The sequence below is a fragment of the Homarus americanus genome, unplaced genomic scaffold, assembly GCF_018991925.1.
Source record: "Homarus americanus isolate GMGI-L3 unplaced genomic scaffold, GMGI_Hamer_2.0 scaffold23138, whole genome shotgun sequence".
Taxonomy (NCBI): domain Eukaryota; kingdom Metazoa; phylum Arthropoda; class Malacostraca; order Decapoda; family Nephropidae; genus Homarus; species Homarus americanus.
In genome coordinates, this window is record NW_024719751.1 from 5719 (window position 1) to 28910 (window position 23192).

The 23192-nt window shown below is 41.7% G+C and overlaps 1 protein-coding gene across 1 annotated transcript in view; it reads left to right on the forward strand.

Annotated features, from left to right (window-relative positions):
- Window positions 1–2316: 2316 nt before the first annotated feature.
- Window positions 2317–23192, forward strand: part of LOC121860270 (lachesin-like) — a gene marked incomplete at its 5' end in the record, with an annotated part of 82871 nt that continues 61995 nt past the window's right edge. The window contains 1 exon segment of the mRNA XM_042357348.1: window positions 2317–2343. Within this exon segment, the coding sequence (XP_042213282.1) occupies window positions 2317–2343 (27 nt within the window).

The window sequence follows — 23192 nt, forward strand, 5'->3', positions numbered from 1 at the left end:
TACTACCACAACTACTACCACCATTACCATTAATTTCACGGCTTCTCCTCGGGTGCTGTCAACTGCAGGGTGAGGGCGTGAAGGCTGATATGTAAATGATGGAGGTGTGAGGGGAAGAAGGGGAGATGGGAGAGGGGAGAGGTGGGGAGAGGAGAGAGGGAGAGAGAGAGGAAGGAGGGTGCAGGAGGAGAGAGGAGAGAGGAAGGAGGAGAGGAGGAAAGGAATAAAAAAGAGGAAAAGGAGGGGGATATGGAGGAGGAGGAGGAGGGAGACAGAGGGGAGGAGGGGGAAAGGGAGAGGAGGGTGGTGAAAGGAAGGGTGGTGGAAAGGTAGAGTGTGTAGAGGTCCATGATATACAAACTACTACTACTACCACCTACCACCTCCACCACTACCACCACTACTACCACTTACTACCACCTCCCTACCACCACCCTCACCACTACCAACCATTACTACCACCTCCACCACCCACCACCACCACCACCACCACTACTACCACCACCCCACCACCCACCACCACCACCACCACACCACCCACCACCACCACCACCACACCACCACACCACCACCCACCACCACCACCACCTCCACCACCCCACACCACCTCCACCACCACCACCACCACCACCACCACCCACCACACTCCACTACTACCACCACCTCCACCACCACCACCACCTCACACCACCACTACCACCACCACCACCCACCACTCACCACCACCCACCACCTACCACCACTACCACCACCTTACTACACCCCCCTACACCACCTCCACCACTACCCACCCTACCACCCCACCTCCACCACTACCACCACCTCCACCACCACCTCCACCACTACCACCACTACTACCACCTCCACCACTACTACCACTACCATACATACACAAAAACTGCCCTCCAGCCCCCACCCACCTGTCCTGACAAGTTAATTATGCTTCCCATCTCATAGTCTCTTCTCTCTCTCTCTCTCCTCAAAATAAATCTTGTGTAGTTTCGCACTTTTCCCTGTTTTATTCGTCTCTTTCTTCCCTTTCATCTCCCTCCTTCTATTTTCTCCTCCTCTTCCTTTCCCACTCCCCCACCCTCCTCTTCCTCCATCCCCACCTCCCACTCTTCATCTCCACCTCCTCCCACCTCCTTCTCCAACCACATGACAATACCCCCCAGCAGCCGGACTTCACGTACCAGAGAAAACATCACAGTTGTTGTCTTCATGAGGCGTGGAGGAGAGACAGCGACCAAGTCCAGTCTGACTTTCTTATTTTTTTTACCGTGTGTGTTAAAAAGAGCTTATCTCAAGTAGTATCTCTCAGCTGTGTGTCTCTAAGTTGTGTGTGTGTGTGTGTGTCTCTCTTAGCTGTCTCTCTCTTAGCTGTGTCTTTCTTAGCTGTGTGTCTCTTAGCTGTGTGTCTCTTAGCTGTGTCTCTTTTACCTGTGTCTCTTGCTGTGTCTCTCTTAGCTGTGTGTCTCTTAGCTTGTGTCCGCTGTCTCTTAGCTGTGTCTCTCTACTGTGTCTCTCTTAGCTGTGTCTCTTAGCTGTGTGTCTCTTAGCTGTGTGTCTCTTTTACCTGTGTCTCTCTTAGCTGTGTCTCTCTCTTACCTGTGTCTCTTAACCGCCTCTCTCCCACCTCTATCTCTCACCTGTGTCTCTTTTAACGTGTCTTTCATCCGTTTATGCAAATGGGTGAGGATTTAATTATTTTTACTGGTGAGAGATTGACAATTAGAGACTTTAATACAGAGAGACAGCGATAGAAAGAGACAGACCGACACACACACACACACACACACACACACACACACACACACACACACACACACACACACACACACACACACACACACAGTATCCATGGCTCTTACCTGTGTAACTTACCTGAATTATTTACCACAACACGAACTACAAATATGCACTCGGACACTTTCTTTATTTAGTAAAACCTCCATATAGCGGATCTCTCCGTGTGATCAGCAGGATGGGGTTTCACATCTAACGGACTCTCTGTATAACGGACTTTCATTTGTATGTAGTCCGTTATGTTTTTTTTACATATAACGAACTCTCTATATAACGGACTTTAATTTATATGTAGTCCATCATATGGAGGTCATATATCTAATAGACCCTCGATATAACGGATTTTCTATAGAGTCCGTTAAATAGAGGTATTCATTGTCACTTTCCATTTTATCTCCACTATCTCTTTAACTATAAAACCAGAGATTAAAAAATATATCAATAATAATTTACATGATTATTGACGTATGATTCCTTTTCTAATATATATTTTTTTCTTTTTATTTCCAGTTCTCTCGAGGAGCGTCAGGAATATGGGTAAGTGTCACCTGGGAGAAGAATTGGAGTGGTAGGGTGTGTGTGTGGGCGGGTGGGCGGATTGGTTGGGCAGGTGTGGGTAAGGGTGGGTGGAGGTGAGTATAGGTGGGCGTGTGTGTCTGTGTAAACCTGTCCAGCTTGTATTGAGTAAACACCTATGCACCTGTAAGTGGGTGTGGGTAGGGTGTATTTGGGTATACAGTAGGGTGGATGGGTATGGGTGGTATAAGAACCAGTCCAGCCTATATGCTTAACAGGTAAGTAATTTGAAGTAATTAGTCGAACACCTGAATCCATTTTCTGTGTAGACCATTTACTGTAACTATAAAAATTCAGTAGAAAAGACAGTTTACCATCAGAGAAGTGGATTAAGTGTCTGTCTGTCTGTTTGTCTTCTCTGCCTGTCTGTCTATCTGTCTGTCTGTTATTGGTGGGACGCCTCCTTCCGTTTTCTTTGCTTGTTATTGTAATCTTAAGAGCATTAGTGGAGGGACGGGGGAGAAGGGAGGGGGGGGGAGAGAGGGAGGGGAAGAAAGGAGGGGGAGAGAAGGAGGGAGGGAGGGAGGGAGAGTGAGGAGGGAGGGAGAGGTTGTGGCGTCACCAGAAGGTTTAAGTTGAAGTGCATTACAGTTACCCAGACAGGCGAATCTACAAGCTCTGTGGCGCCCATTACAGATCTCTGGTTACTGTCTTTCAGGTTATTTTGGGCTTTAACCCTTTGAGGACTATGGTTTAACCCTTTGAGGACTATGGTTTAACCCTTTGAGGACGATGGTTTAACCCTTTGAGGACTATGGTTTAACCCTTTGAGGACTATGGTTTAACCCTTTGATGGACGATGGTTTAACCTCTTTGAGGACGATGGTTTAACCCTTTGAGGACGATGGTTTAAACCTTTGAGGACGCTGGTTTAAACCCTTGAGGACGATGGTTTAACTCTCGACTCATAGGTCAAAAATACAGTGAGTTTCAGAGCTGCTGTGGTTAATATGTAATACACAACAAGTTTAAACACTTTGGTTCTATCCGCTATCGGGTTATGCTGCGGGTATATATTTACTACATGCCAGATGATGATGTGTGTGTGTGTGTGTGTGTGTGTGTGTGTGTATCAATCAATGTATACATGTTTGTGTTTATCAATCAATGTGTATATAAACCAACAACAGACAGACAGACAGACACACACACACACACACACACAACAACACACACACACACACACAGTAAACAATAACAATAATAAATCAACAATGAAATCACGGCTGTAAAAAAAAAAAAAAAATCTCAAAATATCGACCCATGACGGAAAGTAAAGACGCCAATGGGTGATCAATCTCAATTACCTTGTCATTTTTCTCATTGTTACCGAGGAATAATGAATAATGGTAACAGAGGCTCTACATATCATTCCTTCCTCCTCGTGTTATATTTACGGCCACAGTCAGTAGAGATTCGTGGCCAGGTTGTGTGTGTGTTGGGGTGAACTGGAGTACGGTTATGTAATGAAGGGTGAGAGAGGAGGGAAGGAGAGGAGAGGAGAGGAGGAAGAAGATAATGAGGAGAAGAGAGAGAAGAAGAGAGGAAGGACTAAGAGGAAGAAGAAGGACACCAACACGAAGAAGATGAGAAGGAATAATAGTAATGATAAAGGCTGTCTGTTGTTGCCACTGAAAGAGGAGGAGAAGGAGGAGGAGAAGAAGAAGGAAGGAAGAGAAGAAAGAGAAGATAAGAGGGAAGGAAGTATTTTTTAATCCAATGAAGAATTATAAGTTAAAACGGCAAAACTTGAAGGTGTGATTAAAGTTTTGGCTGAGGGCGAACAATCGGTCTTGTCCAACCTCAAGATAAATTATACCACTATTAGATACGTCTTATTTCTTCTTATTTTTTTTCTCCTCCTATTCTTCTTTATATCATCTCTCTCGTCTCCTTTTTCTTCTTTCGTCTTCTCTCTCCCTATCTCTTCCCCTCACTCTCATTTTTCTTTCTTCGCCTCCTCTCCCCTTCACACACACACACACACACACACACACACACACACACACACACACACAACACACACACAAGAGCCGAGAGGAATGTTGTCTTAATTATTCACGTCATTAGGGAGTCAGGGACAAGTCTTACAGAACTTTTTTCAAGATGTCAGTAATTGCAAAAGCACTTCAGGTCGTCTTGTCGGTGTCGTCTCTAAGTTGTTACCTGCATAATATATGATTCACCTGTCGTATTTAGGATGCTTGAGTGTCGGTGTGTGTGTGTGTGGAGGGAGAGGGAGAGGGATGGGTGTGTGTGGGAGGAGGGAGAGGTGGATGGGTGTGTGGTGGAGGAGAGGGGAGAGGTGGATGGGTGTGTGTGGGGAGGGAGAGGGAGAGGTGGATGGGTGTGTGTGTGCGTGGAGGGAGAGGGAGAGGTGGATGGGTGTGTGGAGGGAGAGGGAGAGGTGGATGGGTGTGTGTGTGGGAGGGAGAGGGAGAGGTGGATGGGTGTGTGTGGAGGAGAGGGAGAGGTGATGGGTGTGTGTGGAGGGAGGGAGAGGTGGATGGGTGTGTGTGAGGAGAGGGGAGAGGTGGATGGGTGTGTGTGTGGAGGGAGAGGGGAGAGATGGATGGGTGTGGGTGTGTGTGTGTGGAGGAGAGGGAGAGGTGGATGGGTGTGTGTGCGTGTGTCCATCCATCCATGTATATACTGTATGTCAGGTGTATTCAGGTGTATTTATGTATTGCACCAAAGAGCTTAATTAACACAGGTGTGCAGAACGGTATAAGCTAATGACACTGTGATAGGTGTGCCTGTGTATTAGACCACAGCTTCAAGTGGCTGACCTTGTGTAGAGCTTAACTTAACCCTGGAGTATGTGAGGTTCCTCCAGTACTTAACCTAACCTAACCTAACCTAACCTAATCTAACCTAATCTAATCTAATCTAATCTACTCTAACCTGACCTGACCTGACCTAACCTAACCTAACCTAACCTAACCTAACCTAATCTACTCTAACCTGACCTGACCTGACCTGACCTGACCTAACCTAACCTAACCTAACCTAATCAATACGTAATGACCAAAACTCTCTTCTCTCCGTGCAATTTAAAATGTAATCACAAGCGTTTCTGTTCAGATAAAACTGCTTTCAATTTTCCTCTCTTTTTTTTTTTTTCAATAACACAAAGCAAAGTTGATTTTCATTTTGCAATCACTTTGCCTTTAATCAACCACCTTTAATACCGGACAATACCAACGCAAGGATACAATTTAAACTGAGTCTGGTAACACTGACAGGTTCATTTCACCGTAAAAAAAGATAATAATCTGGTAACAGTGACATGTTAATTTCACCGTAAAAATAACATTGTAATGCCAACATCACTCACTGAAATTAACATAAACTTAATTTTATTCTCTATATATATATTATTTTTTACATCACGTATAAATTAAATATCAAATATATACTGAATTTACATAATCCAAATAACACGAAATAAACCCTAAATGTTTATACTAATTTATATAGAGTTACAATGATGAGTTTGATAAAAGGTTTATTAGACTTGTTTAAATGATAGATGAACACACCTGTATACACCTGAACACACCTGTAGACACCTGAACACACCTGTAGACACCTGAACACACCTAATACACCTGAACACACCCTTCCTCCTTACTGCTCCTCCTCCTCCTCCTCTCTTCTCATCTTTCTTCCCATTATCCCATTCCTCCTCCTCCTCCTCCTCCGATCCCCTCTTCCCTCCTTCCCCTACCCTCCTCCCTCCATCACCCAACTCAAACATGCAACATCCCCCAAAAAATGTTGCAGCTGATGCATGCAGGATGTAGAGGCTGTCAGTTAGCTGGGCCACATATTGTCAACCAGCAGAAAGAGATGGACCCAGTTGCAATTTGGTAAAAGGGCAAAGAGAGAGAGAGAGAGAGAGAGAGAGAGAGAGAGAGAGTTGCAGAGTCTGTTTGCACAAATTACAGTATTGGGTATTTTTATTTGTTAGTTTGTTTGTTTACATTAAGCATTATCTGTATACTTAATTGATTAGGTGTTTAAGTCATAAGTTAAATTATAACTTAATTGAACAGAGAAAAAGATATGAGCAGCAAAACGGAGACAGACAGACAGGCAGACACAGACAGACAGGCAGACAGACAGACAGACAGACAGGCAGATACAGACAGACAGACACAGACAGACAGACACTCTTTCTTGATAATAATAGATACTCTCAAACTATCTTCTTGGTTTCCTTCAAGCAAAGTCAATAGTTGGTGACTGAGTTTTACCACCAAGAAAAAAAAGGAAAGAACTTTACTTCATTTTATGCTTCTTTCTTTCTTTCTTTCTTTCTTTCTTTCTTTCTTTCTTTCTTTTCTTTTCTTTTCTTTTAGTTTTTCCTTTTTTCTAAATTCTTTGACTTAATTTTCTTTTTCATTAACTTCTTCTTTCTTATTTCTTCCTTTTTGTTTTACCTTTCTTCATCCTCTCTTCCTATCTTTTTGTTCTTCCCCTTTCTCTTTGTCTTCCTCTTTGTTGTTACACCAATCATAGAGTTAAAGGAGTCACGATTTTTCCTCTCACCGCAAAAACAGTGAAAACATTTTGTGTGGAGACGGGGAGAGAGAGAGAGAGAGAGAGAGAGAGAGAGAGAGAGAGAGAGAGAGAGAGGTAGGTAATAATAGAAATCAAAGGAACGGTTCGGTATGTAAGCGAACTTCGTTATATAAAGAAATTCGGTATAGACAGGTAATACTGTACTGTAGTTTATAACATCAATATGTAATAGACAGGTGACAAATTAGACAGACGGGGAAAGAAATCCATCGCAAAAGGTTGAAGAGTATTAAAGACTGTATTTTATAGGTCAGGTCAGGTCAGGTCAGGTCAGGTCAAGGAGGGGATACTTATCACTACTTTATGTGGTCATGGAAGCTGAGAACTGAGATTTTGATGTAAAGAGAAAAATTTTACCCCTGGGAGTAGTCCAGCGAATGGGAGGTGAATCTTTAAATCAGATTAGTGAATTGATAGCTAATCCCGTTTCATCCATGACTAGATCCAAGTTTTAGCCCAGAGCTTATGTGTAGCAATGGTATAGATGTTCGTTCGTCTTTAAGAAATATTTATTTATATATTTATTTATTTTTAATCCTCTAATTTAGGCAATAGACTTGTTATTGTGTTGGTACGTTCTTATACACATACACATACACACACAGAGAGAGACACACACACACACACATTGATAAACATAGGAAAATGATTCTCCACTTTTAACCTTCACACCTTGCATCAGGTAGGAGCAAGAGTCTCACCTTTCACCTTACCTGTACAACAGCTACTCAAGCACGTATACACTCACAGGTTGGCGGGAGAGACGACCAACTCCTGCAGACAGTAAATCTTCTTATCATTACTCGTGAAAGATAATGTGTCTTACTTGTAATATTATTGGGATGTATACCTGACTTACCTGTAATCACTTAAGAAAATTTTCATTCTCTTGTAGTTGGTCGATACATTACACACACACCACACACACACACACACACACACACACACACACACACACACACACACTCTGTAAATAGCTAAGTGTGTTAATTGGACTTTGCTATTAATCTCTTAAGTAATTAGCTAGTTAAATGTTGTGTGGGACTTCAGATTAACCTTGTTTTAATTGTTTACCAGATTAACTGTGTTGTGAATCATGTAGACCTCTTTACTCATTACCTGGTATATTTAGATTCAATGTAGACCTGTGTGATTAATTAAACTCTTGTGTAAAGTCTTCTGGGTCACCTGTTTAATTAATTAGGGTATTAGTTGGTCCTCTTGTGGATTAGTTGATGAGATGTGTGTGTGTGTGTGTGTGTGTGTGTGTTCAGACTGTACAGGTAACTCACTATTACCACCTGTTTTATGGTTACCACCAGATATATCTGCTTACTGATTGGCTGTGCTATAGGACTTCAGACAAGGCTCTTAGCTAATTGGCTCATATGTAAGGTTTCAGCCAAATGTTTTGTCTGATTGGCTGAAATATAAGAAGTCAGGTAGATGTACTAATTAGCTGTTACCTGTGGTCTTACGTGATGGAGGTGTGTTTGGGGGCAGTACAGCTACAGGTTACTGAATACAAAGCCTTCTCGACACTGTACATGCCAATCTTCAAAACACCATCTGTAAAGTTAGGTGCCTACTCACAGCTGGGTCGGGTAGGATTGCCCTGTAAGCGAACCATTGACCCTTAGGACAGGAGTGAGTGGTGGATTGGGGAAAAGGGGGTGGAGAAAGAAGGAAATAGGGAGTAAGGGAGAGAAGGGGATAGGTAGGGAGGGAGGGAAGTTTTGTTAACCTGTCTTTCACGTATTAAGTTATTTGATCTTTCTTGTATCCGCCATCCATCATCCACCAGCCCTTCTAACCCCTTCCTCACCCCACAGTTACAACCATCACCCAACCCTCAGTTATATCCCTCATCCATCTTCCACCACCCTACCTTCATCCACCATCCACCAATCTGTCCCTTCTTCCCTCAGTTATCAGGTTTTCACTTAACTGTCATCCATCATCCATCATCCTGACCCCCCAAAGTGCTATGGATGATTTTTGTGAGGTATCAAATTAACTCCTCCACTTGTTGATGACATATACAGTACACCACCAAGTGTCGCTCTGCCCTGCTTTACCCTACCTCACCCTACCCACCGCCAGCTGTTCTCACCCTATACTACCCTACCCTAAATTACCCTAGCTGCTGTTCCTCCCCCACCCTACTCCATCCCCTACCCTACCCTAGCTCTTCCATCCCTTTCCTACCCTACTCTCTACCCTACCCTACCCTAGCTACTCCCGCCTCCCTCCCTTTCTCTCTCTGATGCCTTTGACTTAAACAATACTAAGGGTAAGGCTAGACAAATTCTACAGCCAGCCAGCCAGCCCCAAGCGTTCAGCCCCTTCTCACTATTTGCAGGATGTACCGCCCGTCGTCATTAAGGGAATGTTGGAAATGTTGGACTGGTTAAAGGAAATGTTAACTGTGGTAAAACATGTTGGCTCGGTTGTGGCAAATTACTGATCCAGCTGGCAAAAATACTGACCTGACTTACAAAATACTGACCTGACTTACAAAATACTGACCTTACTAACAAAGTACTGACCCCTAAAAAAAACACAAATTATCAACTTCATTCAATTCTTGCAACTAAAATACAATGGAACAGGTGTGTGTGTGTGTGTGTGTGTGTGTGTGTGTGTGTGTGTGTGTATGTATGTCTGTATGTCTGTCTGTATGTCTATCTGGGGGCCTAGAATGGCTGTGGCTTGGAAAGGGTAGCTTCCTCTAGCCTTCCCCTGTAAGCTTCTTTTACAACACACACACAGGGATGAAGGATTATCTGTAAGCTATCATACTGTGTTGCTGCTTCCATCACCCTCTCTCAAACCCATGTATAGGAAAGATCACTACAGAATACACCTCAGCAAACAACAGAATACTCCTCAATAAATATTCCTCAATCTTCCAGTTAGATAGTATTTGTATGCCGATATTATCACGCCTTCCAAGATAGAGAGTTATATAAGTGATCTGAAGAAAATACCCATTATATATATTAGAGAAATAAGAAGGCTTTTTTTTACAGGTTAACTTAAGAATTATCGTCTGGTATTATGGTTCATATTATATAAAAAAATACAATTTAATAACATTGGAAAAAAATAATTGTCTAGATTGTAAAAAAATATATTTATATTGGAAAAAATTAAGATACATTGAAAAATTAAAATACACTGGAAAAAATTTAAATACATTGGAAAAAATTTAAATAACACTGGAAAATTATAAAATTATATAGATTTAAGGAAAATATTATTGAATTTAGATGAGGTCAGGAAACATTCAGGTTCTTGGTCTGAGGGCGTCGAGTTGTCAATTTTCCCTCATTAAGAAAATATAAGACAGGTGAAATGTCTTAGTTCTTGTCGAAGATGAAATTACTGATGGTCCAGTAAGTTTATAAATAGGGAAGTGAGGTAAGGGGAATATGAGAGATGGAGAAGGTGAGAGACGGGGCAAGTGGGGGAGAGGAAGGTGAGAGACAGGTGAGAGACAGAAAGGTGAGGGGGGACGGGACAGGTGAGGTAAACACTATCCCACCTGTATTAAAACACTAATACATTAATCACAGGTATAATGGTATTCGTTGCCATCCCAGGTATCTCTCTCTCTCTCTCTCTCTCTCTCTCTCTCTCTCTCTCTCTCTCTCTCTCTCTCTCTCTCTCTCTCTCTCTCTCTCTCCTCTCTCTCTCTCGGTTACCATCCCAGGTGACACAGGGGCTGGCTGGCTGTCTGGCTGTCTGGCTGGCTGTCTGGCTGGCTGTCTGGCTCACCTACCCACGCATTTTCTGTGTTTGATGAATTTATACCTTAATGCTGGTAGTGAGGACAATTAACCTTCCACCATAAATGAGTCTTCTGTCAGGACCAGGTGTACGTCTGTCTGTCTCTTTGTGTCACCTACATACATACATACATACATACATACATACATACATACGGCCTAGAAAACAGTGCGTTAATGTTCGAAATAAGGCAAACAGAGTATTGGGTTTTATATCTAGAAGTGTAAGTAATAAGAGTGCAGAGGTCTTATTGCAACTATACCTTGCGCTAGTCAGGCCGCACCTCGATTATGCGGTTCAGTTCTGGTGCCCCTATTATAGAATGGATATAAATTAATTAGAGTTGGTACAGCGAAGAATGACGAAAATGATTCCGGGACCTAGAAACCTTCCATATCAGGATAGGTTAAAGAAACTTAACTTGCATTCCCTAGAAAGACGAAGAGTGCGGGGAGATATCATATAAGTATTTAAGTGGGTGAAAGGAATCAGTAAAGGGGATATAGATAAAGTTCTTATAATATCCGAGCAGGATAGGACTCGGAGGAACGGATTTAAGTTGGATAAGTTTAGGTTTAGGAGGGAGATAGGAAGAAACTGGTTCACAAATAGGGTGGTGGACGAGTGGAACAAGCTTACCAACTTTGTCGTAAGTGCTGGAACTCTGGAAAGTTTCAAAAGTAGGCTAGATATATTCATGGATGATAGAGAGTGGTAGTAACTCTCGACAGGAGCTGCCATGCACAGGTCAACCGGCCTATTACAGACTCCTTATTTTCTTATGTTCTTATGTTCTACTACGATTACCACTTTGCTGTCATTCGGAATCTAGTATGACGATCATCCAGGTATGATACAATGATATGAGTTATTAGGGATATCACCTTCATTGGTGAGTTTTGAGGTGACTAAAGAGGCCGATACGGGACCGGCAGAGTCGTTCACATTCGTTGCACATGTGGAGGGCTGCATGTAGTGCGGGAGGGGCGGTGGCAGCGTTTTTCCGGGGTTGGCGCTTTTCTACCTCGGTTTGCAGTCGGTGCTCCTCCAAGCGTTACGTTGTGGAGTGATAGTCTCCCAGGTGAGGGGGTCAATTTGGCACCTTTTCAGGTTTGTCTTAAGACTATCCTAATACATTTTCAATTGCCCGCCGGCGTTACGTTTACTATTAGTTGGGTGACTGTAAAGTAGCTGCTTTGGCAGTTTACTGTCGTCCATGCGGGTAACATGGCCTCAATGCTCCTCCAGTTGGTGTCAGCAAGAATACTGGCATTTGTTCTCTTGTCTTCCTAGCGAATTCGGAGGATGGAACGTATACTACGTTGGTGAAAGTTTTCAAGTGCCTTGAGGTGCCTATGTGACCCATGTCTCACTGCCATATAGCAGGGTGGGGAGGACCACTGATCGATATACGTGCAGATTTTTAGATAATTTCAGCTCCCTACAGCTGAAGCCAAGATTTCGGAGTCTGCCAAAGGCTTGAGATGCACATCTGATCCGATGCTGAATCTCTTCATCAATGTCCGCGGTGGTGGACAGGTGTGAGCCGAGATACCGAAAGTGGGTAACATTAGAGAGGGTAGTACCGTTAAGCTGGATGGATGGTAGAGGTGTGTCTGAACCAGGGGCAGGTTGAAAGAGAGTCTGATTCTTACGTACATTCTCCTTAAGGCTAAATTGTGCATACGCATCTGCGTAGGTATTCAGGATCTCCTGTAGGTCGTGTTCAGTGTGAGCAACAAAGGGTGAGGTCGTCTGCATACTTAAGTTCAGTAATGGAAGCTGCCGACACCTTTGTTCTTGCCTGGAGTCGTCATGCATACATACACACATACATACATACATACATACATACATACATACATACATACATACATACATACATACATACACAAGCACTAGAACACATACACATGCAGACGACGGCAGAAACTAGCCAACAAAAATCTGGGGGTTAACATCTTGTGTGGACCAAGTGACGCATTTTGTCTTGTTCTCGGCGTGGTTGAAAGTCTTCCAGGAACACACCTTTCTGGAAGTCACACAAGTTCACTGGAATCATTTTTGGTGGAAAGTTGTTCTGTTTGACAACCTGGAAGAGAGAGATGGGGGATATTGAGGGGGGGTAGAAAGGGGAAGGGGAGAGGAGGAGACTAGGAGATGGGAAGAAAGGAGGGAGGGTGAGAAACTGACAGATGGAGGAGGGAGTATTGTGTGCTATCTGGGTGACTGTCAGTTTAACTGGTTGGTTTAATGGCTGATTGGTTAACTGACTGATGGCTGGCTGGCTGGCTGGCTGGCTGGCTGGCTGGCTGGCTGGCTGGCTGGCTGTCTCAGGGGCAGGGAGTTCAACATCACGCCTCCTCTCTTCCCTCTCCCCTCTCTCCCCTCTCCCTCTTTCCTCCCTCACCCCCTCTTCCCTCTCCCCTCTCTCTCCCCTCTCTCCCCCTCTCTCCCTCTTTCCTCCTCACCTCTCCCCCTCCCTCCTCCCCTCTCCCCTCACCCCCTCTCCCCCCCCCCCCCTCCCCTCACCTCCCCATACAGGTCAACAACACTTCATCTTTACTGCCCCACAAAGGTGATTAAAAAGTCACCTTAGACTTTCTTTATTTGTTACCATAATAAACATTCTAACTTTTTTTTTTATTTTATTTTCACACATATAAGGAATAAGTGTCTCCCCTCCCTCCCTCCTCCTTCCCCTCCCTCCTCCTTCCCCTCCCCTCCTCCTTCCCTCCCCTCCTTCCTTCCCCCCTCTCCTCCTTTGATTCTTTAATAAATAACAACATAATTTCGTCGTTATTTTTTTTTACTATATAAGGTCGATGAAATATGTACACACACACACACACACACACACACACACACACACACACACACACACACACACACACACACACACACACACACACACACACACACACACACACACACACACACACACACACACACACACACACACACACACACATACACACACACACACACACACACACACACACACCACACACATACACACACACACATACACACACACACACACGACTCCTTGTATATTTTTTCTTAATCTTTTTTTTTAGTCAACCATATTTTTTTTCCTATTTTTATTTATAATTTTTTTTACTCATGACAAATAGAAAATTCCGTTTAGTTTGTTGACACGCCTCCTCATCCTTCCCTTTCTCCTCTTCCTCTATCTCCTCTTCTTCTTCTTCTTCTTAGTCGTCTTCTTCTTCAACCGCTTCTAATTCCTCCTTTTCTTTTTTGTTCCTCTTCTTGTTCCTCTTACTATTCCCCCTCCTTCACTTCCACCTACCTCATTCTCCTTATCCTCCTCCTCCTCTTCTCTTCCTCCTCCTCCTCCTCCCCTCAGGCACGGCACACGAGCGACGGCGCCGGCACTGTCAACAACCGCCCGTCCTCACTGCCAAGAATAAACATACCTGGTCTCCATCTTCCTAACTCAGGCAAAATTCATCTTCTTGTTTCTAAATCCAAATTAATCTTGTCAACAAATTTTATTATTATTATTATTATTATTATTATTATTATTATTATTATTATTATTATTATTATTATTATTATTTTGTGTAGTTAGTAAAGTGTGGAAAGATAATGAATCACCTGGAGATTAGTTTACCTGGTTTAATTTACCTGAGGGGTTTTAGGTTTGGTTTAGTTAAGTGAGGTATATGTTTAGTTAGGTTTATGTTTACTGAGGTTAGGTTATAGAATGATTATAGGTTGTTTAGTTTATATAGCAGATTATAGGTGTATAGTGAAGCGTAACCCTTGTGTAAAGTGTAGCATGATATAGGTGTACAGTGGAGTAAATTACAGGTGTACAATAGAGCAAGTTACAGGTATATAGTTGAGCTACTTACAGGTATATAGTGGAACGAATTACAGGTATATACTGTTTGTGGAGCATATGATATAGACGTAAAGTGGAACAAGTTATTGACGTAGAGTGGCGTAAATTACAGGTATATGGTAGAGAAAATTACAGGTATTTAATGGAGCTAATTACAGGTATATAAGGTAGATTTATTCCCCAAGGTGGTCACGAGGCTCTTAAGAAAGTAGGCAAAAGTCTTAGTGGCATCGACGACCTGGCCACCAGCAGTAGCCTCCCGCCCTCCTCCCGCCCTCCTACCTCACTCTTCGTACCTCCCGCCCTCCTCCCGCCCTCCTACCTCCGCCCTCCTACCTCCCTCCTCCAGCCTCCCTCCTCCAGCCTCCCTCCTCTAGCCTCCCTCCTACGGTTTACCCTAGGATGTTGATGCCATATTTATGAGACAAGGTGCGGCCCAAGGCCTCCCTTACCTGCTCCACTCCTGATGAACTCTTACTGTATAAAAGTGAGGTGAGGACTTTTTCTTCTTCTTTTTTTAATCTGTCTGTCGGTCTGTCTCTCTGTCTCTCGTCTGTCTGTCTCTCTGTCTGTCTGTCTGTCTGTCTCTCTGTCTGTCTGTCTCTCTGTCTGTCTGTCTCTCTGTCTGTCTGTCTGTGTATTTCTGTTTGTGTCGCACTTTTTTCTTTGTGTTTGTATCTCTCTCTCTCTCTCTCTCTCTCTCTCTCTCTCTCTCTCTCTCTCTCTCTCTCTCTCTCTCTCTCTCTCTCTCTCTCTTTCATTACACAAAATAAGTTTCCTTCAAGTATAACTAATCCATGTCCTCATATATACTGTCACTTATAAGATACTATATTATACAAACCTGATATATATATATATATATATATATATATATATATATATATATATATATATATATATATATATATATATATATATATATATATATATAACGTTATATACTGCATGAAAAGGATTCTTTTTAACAAATAAAAACAAAAAGTTCTTGACAACCTTTTAGCAACGTGTAACTAAAAGATACCGTATCAAAAGCCACTGTATACTAAAGCCAATATTATCAGGTTATTTTTTTACACACACACACACACACACACACACACACACACACACACACACACACACACACACACCAGGGTAGTAATCTGGGCTGCGACATAGACTCGTGACCTGAGCTTTGTAGTTAGTGTGTTAGCGTATAATATACTGCCCGAGGTTGAGACGCCACGGGGAGGGGGAGGAGGAGGTCACTTCCTCAGGCACTACTGTACTCCAAGATATTCCAGGCACTCCTTAAAATCTTCAAAGCACTTATCGAAAACCTAAGGCACTCTCACACCCAAGATGTCATGCACTCCTTTTAAGATGTCAGGCACTGCTTCAAGACGTTAGGCACTCTTCCAAGGTTAAGGCACTGTCATTACCACCATCTTCTCTGCTACCATCATTATTATCACCACTACCTACCACTATCACCACCACCACCACCACCACCACCACCCACCACACTACTACCAACACCACCACACCAACCACCACAACATCACATTACATCTATCACCAATACCACTACCACCATCACCACCTACCAACCACCACTACCATCACTACCATTACCCAAGCCCTACCAGTGTAGCATTATCTTCACGCCTTCCCTATTTTCCAGTCAGATTGCTTATTGGTGTCTGCAACCACACACACACACACACACACACACACACACACACACACACACACACACACACACACACACACACACACACCTATATCACACACTGTATACACACATACATACATATACATATATTACCATATATACATACATACATACATACATACATACATACTACATACACACACAGGAGGAGAGAAGGAAGGAAGGGAAGGAAGGAAGGAAGGAAGGAAGGAAGGAAGGAAGGAAGGATGGCGTGATATACTGTAAATGAACCACAAACACTACACACACCAGCAGATAAGGTGATCCAAAAGTCCTCTGTGCACCTGTAATAATAATCAATATAGTCTTCCTATACTATTATTTACCTTAGTCTCTCTCATTTAACTATTGGAAATATTTACAAGTTTATGATGACTCTTACTAACATTTACTGTAAACATTTTCATTATATACTGTACGTAAAATAAGGTAAATAACAATGATGTAATTATGACAGGTGCACGGGATTATCAGGAAGCGAAATTAAAATAGTGATCAATTAATCCGGTTTTTTGTTCTCATAATCCTAAATTAACTATAATTAATATTGGGTATTAATCAAGAGTTCCAATCCCAATTAATTTTAAGGATTAATTAACCAGTTGTCCTCTTTTATTCAACCTGTAAGTTTAGTAATATAATCCGAGTCCATTTAGAATTAGATTTAACTCTTATTACGATTAATTATTCAGTAATGGGAGAATATTTTTTTTAATAACTAATAAATAATTAATTACATAATTAAGTGTAATAGAATTTTACCATTTGTGTTAATTACTCTCCATTATGGTTGTTATTAGTGAGGCTAAATATATATGTGGGGTAATTTATGTCTCTCTCTCTCTCTCTCTCTCTCTCTCTCTCTCTCTCTCTAAAAACGTCTATGTATATCTATCTTCTATCTGTTTAAGCCATCTATCATCCATTCATCCATCTGTCTGTCTGTCTGTCTGTCTGTCTGTCTGTGTCCGTCCGTCTGTCTGTCCGTCTGTCTCATTTTTGTAAGAAATAAAAATCCATGGAATGTTTACAGGTGTGTGTGTGTGTGTGTGTGTGTGTGTGTGTGTGTGTGTGTGACCTATATATACTTATGTATGTATGAAAAAAGTACAATACATTAAAATTCTATTCTATTCCTATCATTCTTATTCCTCTACTGTATATCTTTTCCTAACATTCTATTTCACCTTTGTTAGTTTTTCTGCATGAAGGGACACACGACTTGTAGCGAGTGACCTGACCACTCAAACGGTACAGACCAAAATATTTACTAGTCCACGTAGAGAGTCTGTCAGGGCCTGGTAGAGAGTTATTGAAGATATGTTCACATAGAGAGAGACAGACAGACAGAGGGACAGACAGACAGACAGAAAGACAGACAGACAGACAGAAAGTGGAATGTTTTATTGACACAGACAAACAGACTGAGAGACATCCTCCTCCTCCTCCTCCTCCTCCTCCTCTCCTCCCTCCACCCCCTCCACCACCCCCTCCTCCTCCACTGCCCAAATAGCAATCTTCAGCCTTTGATTCCGGCAATAAAGTCTCCCCCTCCCTCCCTCCCCTCCCCTCCCATCCCTCCCTCCTCCCCTCCTCCCTCCCACCTCCGTCCACCCCCCCCCTAACACCTTAACATTCACCCCATTCCTTCCACCCACCTAAATTTTACACCGTCTTGTTTTCCTTCCACTTCGATCCCCAAACAAACGCATCAGAACTTGGTTGTTGTATCTCTACTATCTAACCCTAACCTAACCTAACCATCCTCAAAATCTGTGACACCTGGATCTCTCTCTCTCTCTCTCTCTTCTCTCTCTCTCTCTCTCTTTTCTTCTCTCTTATGTCTTTTAATATATTCTTGAGAGAGAAAGGAATGAAAGAGAGAGAGAGAGAGAGAGAGAGAGAGAGAAGGAGAGAAAAAACTATCCAGCCTATTCCTCCAAAGAAAATGTGATCCATAATTTCTCTCTATTTTAAATTATATTTATAAGGTTTTAAAACTCGACTCCCTCTTATCAGTAGCATTAGATAAGACACTATCTCTATACAGTAAACATTCTCACAATCACCACATTCAAAGATAAGAAAAATATATAAAACACACATTTCCGCTCTCAGTGGAGGTTCCAATCCCCTACAAATGCTTAAGTAAACACCCTAGTATGATAACTTCACCACCAATATAAGAAAGAAAATTATCCTATTTTTTATGTCAAAGAAAACGGAAATAATTCATGGATGGGTTTATATTTTAAAGATAAACTCATTATAGATAAATGAAAATCTTGAGACAGGTTTAGGATGTGGTGTCGTTTGATATGTTAGTAAAATTATGGTGAAATATGTATATAAAATGAGAATAAGGAGGAAATAACATCACACACACAGACACACAGACACATAAAAGTATCATTACGGTTGAGGTGGAAGAAGTCGATGAATTTCAGAATGAACACTACGACTTTTGTTGCCTCGTTAGGGTATAATTTCTCATAACAAAACAGTAGTGGTGAACAGAAAAAATATAAAAAGTACAATTGTATTCACCAAAAAAGTAATTTAAGTAGATATTTAAACGGAAAGTACAATTTTATACACATAGAAAGTATTGAAGCCGAAGGAAAGTACAATTTTATACACAGAAAGTATTGAAGCCGAAGGAAAGTACAATTTTATACACATAGGAAGTACTCAAACTGAAGGAAAGTACAATTTTATAGACAAAGTACTCAAACCGAAGGAAAGTACAATTTTATACACATAAAAAGTACTCAGAAACTCCCCCAAAATACCATTGCAAAAAGTATCTAAAACTTTTACACAAAGTCTTTACCAGTTACGGGGGGGAAGGAAATAATATCCCGAGTTAACAACACTGATGGTACGACCTCCCGAGTTAACAACACTGATGGTACGACCTCCCGAGTTAACAACACTGATGGTACGACCTTTTAAATGCAAGTCTCCCTCACCCCACTAGGCCATTTGTGACTGCGGTAAGCGTGCATATTTGATTGTGGTGGTAGTGGTGGTAGGTGGGGATGGTGGTGGTGATGTTGGCAGTTACTACTACTACTACTACTACTACTACCATCACCACCACCACTACTAACCACCACCACCACCACCACCACCACCACCACCACCACCACCACCACCACCACCACCACCACCACCACCACCACCAATCAACCACTACCACACCACCACTTCACTACTTTCACCACCACCACCACCACCTCACACCACCTCACCACCACCACCACCACCACCACCACCACCACCACCACCACCACCACCACCACCACCACCACCACCACCACCACCACCACCACTATCACAGCTCCTGATAGTGTGTCTGCAGCGAGCTAAAAGAGAAAAAGGTTCCATTGGTACTTGAATTTTACATCAGTGATTACTTATGAGATTACAAATGGAAGTGGTTGGAGATTTTAGGGTTACTGTCTGTCTCTCTGTCTCTCTGTCTCTCTGTTTATTTGTCTTTTCTATCCTTTTCATTTTTTCTCTCTGACTGTGTGTGTATAAGAGAGAGAGAGAGAGAGAGAGAGAGAGAGAGAGAGAGAGAGAGAGAGAGAGAGAGAGAATCCAAACTCTGTTGCTTAAGAAAACGTTATGAGACGATGACCATGCAGAAATCGAGACTCTGGACTGTGGAGAGGAAAGTTAAGACACATTGATTCAGATTAGACGCCAGGTGGGGGTAGACAAGGGGGTGTGGGGGGTAGACAAGGGGGGTGGGGGGGAATGAGGGGGTGGACAAGGAGGGAAGACAAGATGGGGGACAAAATGGGAGGGGAAGGACGTGGAGGAGGACAAGAATGGAAGACAAAGGGAGGACAAGAGAAGGGATAAAGGGGGAGGAAAGACAAGAAGGGAAAGGAAAAGGAGAAGACAAGGGTGGGGGAAGGGGGAAGGGGGAAGGGGGTGGATAAGATTCATGGTAAGAAAGAGGAAAATGAGGACAAATGATGACGTGAGAGTAAAGCTTCAGTATTAACTTTAATTTAGAGAAAGAGATATTTGTGGACTCGGAGGAGGAAAAATTTGTTTGAAATATGAAAGAGAGAATAAGGGAAGACATGTTGTTGTTTTGTTGTTGTTTAGTTGTTGTTTTGTTATTTGTTATTTTATTGTTTTTGTTTTATTGTTTTTGTTTGTTGTTTTGTTGTTGTTTTACGTGTTTGGTTATGAGGGTAGTGGTGATCATGTGAAGATTAGCTCTCCCCTAACTCAAGTTTATTTCACTTTAGGTTTATTTACGCTAATGCTAACCTATCATAATATAATGTAATCTAATCTAATGCTAGTTTAACCTAACCTAATCTAACCTAATGCTAGTTTAACCTAACCTAATCTAACCTAATGCTAGTTTAACCTAACCTAATCTAACCTAATCCTAGTTTAACCTAACCTAATCTAATCTAATGCTAGTTTAACCTAACCTAATCAAACCTAATGCTAGTTTAACCTAACCTAATCTAACCTAATGCTAGTTTAACCTAACCTAATCTAACCTAATGCTAGTTTAACCTAACCTAATCTAACCTAATGCTAGTTTAACCTAACCTAATCTAACCTAATGCTAGTTTAACCTAACCTAATTTAACCTAATCCTAGTTTAACCTAACCTAATCAAACCTAATCCTAGTTTAACCTAACCTAATCTAACCTAATGCTAGTGTAACCTAACCTAATCTAATCTAACCTAACCTAACACTAACCTATAACCTAATCCACCCTAATGCTAACCTAGTATTAGAGTGTTTAAACCTGATAGTTAAAATAAACGTAGAGAGAGATTCACCCCCTGAATAAAAAGTACTGAAAGATATAAAAGTTTTAAAATAATTGGGGAAAAAAGTAAAAAAATAAAAGACCCACTTATGGTAATAGGGATTTTTTTTTATTTATTTTTTTTATTTTTTTATTTTTTATTTATTTTTATTCTGGATCTGAAGGTCTCATTAGCTAAGGAGATATGTGGATGATTTTTGGATGTTTAACTGAGCTTCAACATTCAAGGTCTTTAAGCGTGTATGTTAGGTTAGCTTAGGTTGGGTTAGGTTAGATTAAGTTGGGTTAGGTTAGATTAGGTTAGGTTAGTTTAGTTTGGAAAAATGTAGAGTATTTTATTGTTACTCGTTTCATTTTTATTTTTTTATTTAATATTTTTTTTTTTAATTTTCGATTTTTTTTATTGTTCGTAATTTTTTTTTCTCGTAATATTAGACTCGTTGTTAGTGGAAAATATGATAAAGTAGTGTGTGTGTTTTGGTTAGTGGGAAAGACTTACATGAACTTTGTTGTGGTTAGTGCAAAGTATTACAAACTGTGGCTAGGTAGTGCAATAATACCTCATAAACTGGTTATAATCAGCGCAAAAATCCCACAAAATGTGTCATAATTAGCGAAAAAAATCCCACAAAAATCCCACAAACTGTCATACGCAGTGCAAAAAAAAAAATCCCTCACAAAATGCGTGGTGGTTGGCGCGAAGACCCGGTATATACATTATCTGGTCATGTTTAATACAGTATTTCCGTACGAATCAGGGCGGTAGTTAGTAAGGAGATAGTCGGCTGCCTTAGTGCGGAAATTAATCGTAAGAATTATATGCAGTCAGTGGTCGTGTCCCCCAGCAGCCGTGACAGACACCCAGACAGAGACCCGGCCTAGATCCTGCACCTTCAGGAGCTTAATGCCCTTATAACACTCCCCCTTGGGACCTAAAGACCTTGCGGGAGAACAGGTAGGGAGAGAGAGAGAGAGAGAGAGGAGGTGATATTGGATGAAGAGAAGGAGGAGCAGGTGGTGATAATAGGAGGAGGAAGAGGAGGTGAGGAAAGTGGTAGGTATTAATATATTGCTCAGGTGAAGGTGGTAGGTATTAATATATTGCTCAGGTGAAGGTGTCAGGTATTCATATATTGCTCAGGTGAAGGTCTTAGGTATTAATATATTGCTCAGGTGAAGGTGTCAGGTATTCATATATTGCTCAGGTGAAGGTGGCAGGTGATTGTTGGGTTGAAAGGGATGGATAAACTCGGGTGAAATTGTAAACGAAATATTTCCTTTAGGCAGAATATTAACCTGTGTCTTTGTATCTGTCTGTATGTGTATCTGTCTATCTGTCTGTCTGTCTGTCTGTCTATCGTACAATTTCGCTAGTACTGAAATGGTTGAACGTTGAAGAGACTGGACGGAGCTCACTTCAAAAGATAACAGATGAAGCACACGTTATCAATTGAAAAGCCTTTATACAGAGCAGAGTATACAAGTTTGGTCTTTAATATACACTCGACGTATAGCAAATAATACACCGTGTATAGTTTGGACATACCGTTCCCAATACTTTTTTTTTAATCTAAGTGAGAAATAAGAGTAGAATACAGTACAGTACCGTAAAATACAACTCAGTACAGTCAAATACAGCCCAGTACAGTAGAATACAATACAGTACAGTAAAATACAGCCCAGTACAATAAATACAGCCCAGTACAGTAAATACAGCCCAGTACAGTAGAATACAGCCCAGTACCGTAAAATACAACTCAGTACAGTCAAATACAGCCCAGTACAGTAGAATACAATACAGTACAGTAAAATACAGCCCAGCACAATAAATACAGCCCAGTACAGTAAATACAGTCCAGTACAGTCAAATACAGCCCAGTACAGTAGAATACAGCCCAGTACAGTAAAATACAGCCCAGTACAGTAGGTAACATTTTAACTGATGAAAAGAAAATAGAAAAGTTAAACAAAGTATTAAGATTCGACTTTTAATTAACCCTTTGGGCCTGAAGGGTTAAATAAACC